At 35.1% G+C, this 4,555-nt stretch overlaps 1 protein-coding gene across 1 annotated transcript; it reads right to left on the bottom strand.

Moving 5' to 3' along the window:
- Positions 1–2,607: 2,607 nt before the first annotated feature.
- LOC134669266 (uncharacterized) lies at positions 2,608–3,572 on the bottom strand. The gene has a single exon (XM_063526771.1). It carries the CDS (start codon positions 3,534–3,536, stop codon positions 2,667–2,669), a length of 870 nt encoding a protein of 289 aa, XP_063382841.1. The 5' UTR covers positions 3,537–3,572; the 3' UTR covers positions 2,608–2,666.
- Between the last annotated feature and the right edge of the window lie 983 nt (positions 3,573–4,555).

Raw genomic sequence — 4,555 nt, 5'->3', positions numbered from 1 at the left:
CCAAAATCATCATTTAAAAGTCAATTCTACCAGCAAACATAAGAAAACAAATCAAAATATGCATTTGATTACTTTGCCTCACATGTGAATAAAATGCAACTTTGCTATCAGTTTTTGAAGTGCAAAGTAAACCTTTCCGAGCTGGTGTGGTGAAAAGTAATTTCTTACTTTGATGCAAAACTATCATAGTATAATGTGCACCTCTCGCATTATGTTGGTAATTCTTATTTAATCACTGTAGAAATCTTTGAAGCTCATTAAGTATTAATGTTTATGTAAATAAAAAATATAAATAAACTAAATTAAAATGATAAATAGCTCGAATGTAAACCTAACGGCAACTAATTTGTACGGCAACTATGTAACATGATTTTGAAGTGTCGCTGGCAATAAAAGTCGCGTGTTTCGCAGTCGTTATCTGACAGGGCTCGCAACTTATTTAATAAAAAGTCATAAACGAGTAAAATACTTTCTTAATTATTAGCAAAGTTGGAAGTTATTAACCTAATATTTTGCAAAGAGGTCAGGTCAAATTTTATTTGCAGAAAAAAAAATTAAAACTCCATAAGTAGGTAGCTAACTACGAGTATGCTAACTGACGATAACAACCCGCTGCGTCACGCTATGTGGATAACGCTAAATTGTACGTATCACAACATGATGTATGGAAAAAATAATAAGGACAGGTGGGATAAGAGGAACTATGGGAGAAGATGGACACTTGTAGGCAAAATAAACAGAGATACTTAAAGATATTAAACACTGAATTAAATTATAATACTAAAAATAAGTCTGGCGGTTCAAAGGGGCAACCCCGCTAGTATTCTAGGTTCCATTCCAGAAGCGGGTAGCTTTGGAGAGATATTTTATATTTAGTATTTAGTTTTAGGTTTTGTGCAAGTATTGTTTTAAAATGACGTATTTGAAGTTAAGTAATAAAATGTGTATACCCAAAAAAAAAAGCTTATTCATAAACAAAATGAACTTAGCAATATTTACGTAGAAGGACTTTTCGAAAAATAAAGTATGTTTCCCGTACCACACCTGACAATATTTTTCTGAAACATGTCCTGTTGGAATTCCTGTCGTGTAAATAGGGCTAGAGCTATTAAATATTGGTTTTCAGGTCTTATTATTGTTCCTTTTTTTGTTAGTAAAGCTCTGTATTAATAGTATACTAATATTATTAGTATTATATTATTAGTATATATATAATGTTCTTTTTACACCTTCTACTCCGCTATACCTCTCTCAAAAATTTCAATTTCTGGCTGAAGGCAGTGGCCACCGTCTGCGTTCGAGCGCGAATTTATCACTTGCCATCCCTCCTCACAAATCTCGAGGATACAACAAGTCCTTCGCAGTGCGTCCAGTGAAGCTGTGGAATGAGCTGCCTGTGTCGCTCAGGCAGGCACAATCGGTTGCGTCGTTCAAGGAGAGGTTAAAGAAGCTATGGTTATCTGATTTGACTGATTAATTTGTCTATATTTCTATTGTATAGTTGCTTTATATCGTTCTAATTCTTTCCAATTTTTAGTGTATTTTCCCCTTTCCTTTTTGTGTAATATATGTATGTTTATCCTATAAATTTTGTATGTATTTATATACTTTATCTTTCTGGTACCTTGTTGTACATTTTGCTGCATTTGTCACCCTCTTTTCACTCTCTCCTCTCATCTACTCAAAGGTTAACTGGAAGAGATCCCTCAAAGGGATAAGTTCGCCTTTGTACTTCTTGCTAATTGTATGTTATTTTTAATATGTCTTTTTGTACAATAAAGAGTTTACTACTACTACTACTATATTCCTTTATTCATAATTTTTCTTAGGCTAGGTTTTTATAATATGTATATAAAAGTAAAATATAAAAACACTTACAAAACAATAAAAAATAGGGTGCCGCCAGCAGCGGGGCAAGGCCCAAGCTACCGGTGGTCAGGGCTGCATAGAGAGGAACCGGCGGACTATCCGCGCCGTGTCCAAGATCACCGCCTTCTGCATCTGTCCCTTGATCCAACCACCTAGCGAGAGTCTCTCAAGATGTTGGTCGAGACTCTTTGCTATTAAACCGTTCACTGAAACGACTATCGGGACAATGATCGTCGAATCAACATCCCATAATATATACTAATATATTATTATATTATTATTATGTTCGTCCTTTACATAATCTCGGGACCATGGGGTTCCGGACATTTGGAAGGCGTGCGTGGAGCCAAAGCCAACACGCAGAGGCCCCTTGTAAAAAGACAATTTACTCTAAAAGGTGATGTGACACCACCCGACGATTATCCCTGTATGCACTATAGTAATGTAATGTAATGTAACGTTTATTTCAGACAAACAGTCCATATACATAATAATTACAAAAATAACTAAAAATAAATAATTAATTATCACCAAGTCCTTAAATTAAATTAACACCTAAGTCATAATAAAATTAAATTTAAATTATTAAAATTCAAAAATTCAAAATTCACATTTAGACATTATAATTAAATAAAATAAAATTAATAAAAATAGTAAAAACAAATGTAAATTTAAATTATGTAATGTCAATTAATATAATGTAATGTCAATTAATATATGTCTAGATCAATAATTTTGAAATTTTGAAAATAAAAATAAAATAATATAGAATATTAAATTAAACTAAACAAACTAAGTTATGCAATCCGGGGCCTGACATGTAGGGCGATAAGCACTTTAGTGAGTGGACAGTCTAATCGGTTTGCTAATGCGTTGAGGATGCTATTGGAGCTGGCCCGCGCCCTGCGTGCCATCGAGGCGACCCGTTTACGCATAATGGCGTGAAAACCATCCGTGCGCGCCTCTGCGAACATGGCTGACGCACTACAGTAGCGCGGCAATCCCAACAGCATCCTGAACGCATTATTATATTGAACTCGGAGGGCATTGATGGTCCGCTGCGTATAGTTGACCCACAGGCTACAGGTATAGAATGACTGACAGAAAGCTCTAAAGAGCGTGGTTTTTACTTCTGTACTACACCTCGTAAACCTGCGCGCCAACATGTTGCTCCGGACCGCCAATGCCCGACGCTCCCTTTCCACGTCAATGTTGTCCGAAAGATCATCAGTGACCCAGTGACCCAGGTATTTGAACTTTGACACTCGCGTTAGTTGCGTTCCGCCTAGCGTAGCGGGCGGCACTGTGTCAACTTTGCTACCGCGCGGATTAAACACTAACAGCTCGCTCTTTTTCGAGTTGTACCTGAGTCCATGGGCCCCCGCGTAGTCCTCGCACACACCGATTAGTTTCCTGAGAGCGCCAATCGATGGACTCAGCAGCACCATATCGTCCGCGTAACTGATATTATTGACACATGTTCCATCAATAGAACATCCGATTTTGGTTCTGCTGAGCTCAACGATTAGAGTGTTCATATATAAATTAAATAATTTTGGTGATGTCAGCCCCCCCTGCCTTACTCCGCATTCCAACCGGTACAAGTCCGAGCGCGAGTCCGCCCACCTGACGAAATTCGTTTGGTTATTGTACCAGTACTTAAACATGTCAATAACATCACCAGGCAGGTCAGTCTCGCACTCTAACTTGCTCCACAGAACGTCGTAGGCAACCAAATCGAAAGCTTTTGATAAGTCTAGGAAGCACGATTAAGATTTTTATATAAATTGTTATGTTACTATCATTAATAAGTATATAAAGGGTCTCATAGTGACTAAATGATAAACAGAACGGAGTAAGATAAAAAGGGTTAATGAAACTGTCTTATTGTTCAAAAATAGTAATTGTGATCAATAGAATGGTACTTATCTCTTTGTTTACTTCTAGAAATGTAAGTGTTATTTTTAAAAGAATAAATTACTTGGCACTCAAATGGCATATTGAATAACAATAGCAGATAAGTTAGTGAATAACTATTTATTTCAATTTAATTAATATTAGTCCTCAAATAATAATGTTTTATTATTAGCATAAATATTTATTATTCAATAGGGAAGTCAAGTGTTAATAAAACTACTAAGTTTATATGACAGATACTCATTATTTATTGGCAACAAAATATGAATCATTCAATAAATAAGGTCTCGTATAGATTTAAAATCGCATTTTAATATCAATAAAAAAGTATTCAAAACACAACAATAATCATAAAATGATAATACTACTTGTTGACTCTAAATTACATTTACATAATAAATTTAAATAATGAATTTATTTTATTTTATTTAAATTGTACAAATAATGAAATATAAATAATCAGATTAAGGTACTTAACTCTGTCCGTGGCGCTGGTAGCACTACAACTGCCCGCTCGTTGGCGAGCGGGCACGTTTTATACCTGGTTCAGGTAAGTTACCTGTTCGACCAGTTTTCTTCGCCTACCGACATTATTATCGTATTTTAAATATTTGAGTGAAATGTACCTTAAAATGTTACAATAATTAGATTTAATAATGACAAATCCAACACGGCCATACTGACTAGTACTTCGATCTCGAAGTACATAACTTATAAAAATAATAACATATTTTTATTTCAATACACACCTTAAGTCTACATTTTACAC

Source organism: Cydia fagiglandana, chromosome 12 (genome assembly GCF_963556715.1).
Source record: "Cydia fagiglandana chromosome 12, ilCydFagi1.1, whole genome shotgun sequence".
NCBI classification, from domain to species: domain Eukaryota; kingdom Metazoa; phylum Arthropoda; class Insecta; order Lepidoptera; family Tortricidae; genus Cydia; species Cydia fagiglandana.
The sequence above is the reverse complement of the archived record's forward strand: the minus strand, read 5'-3'. Positions and strand labels throughout refer to the sequence as shown.

Bases quoted from the DNA above. Each gene is read 5' to 3' on its own strand.
- LOC134669266 (XM_063526771.1), bottom strand. From the start codon at position 3,536: ATGTTTAAGTACTGGTACAATAACCAAACGAATTTCGTCAGGTGGGCG.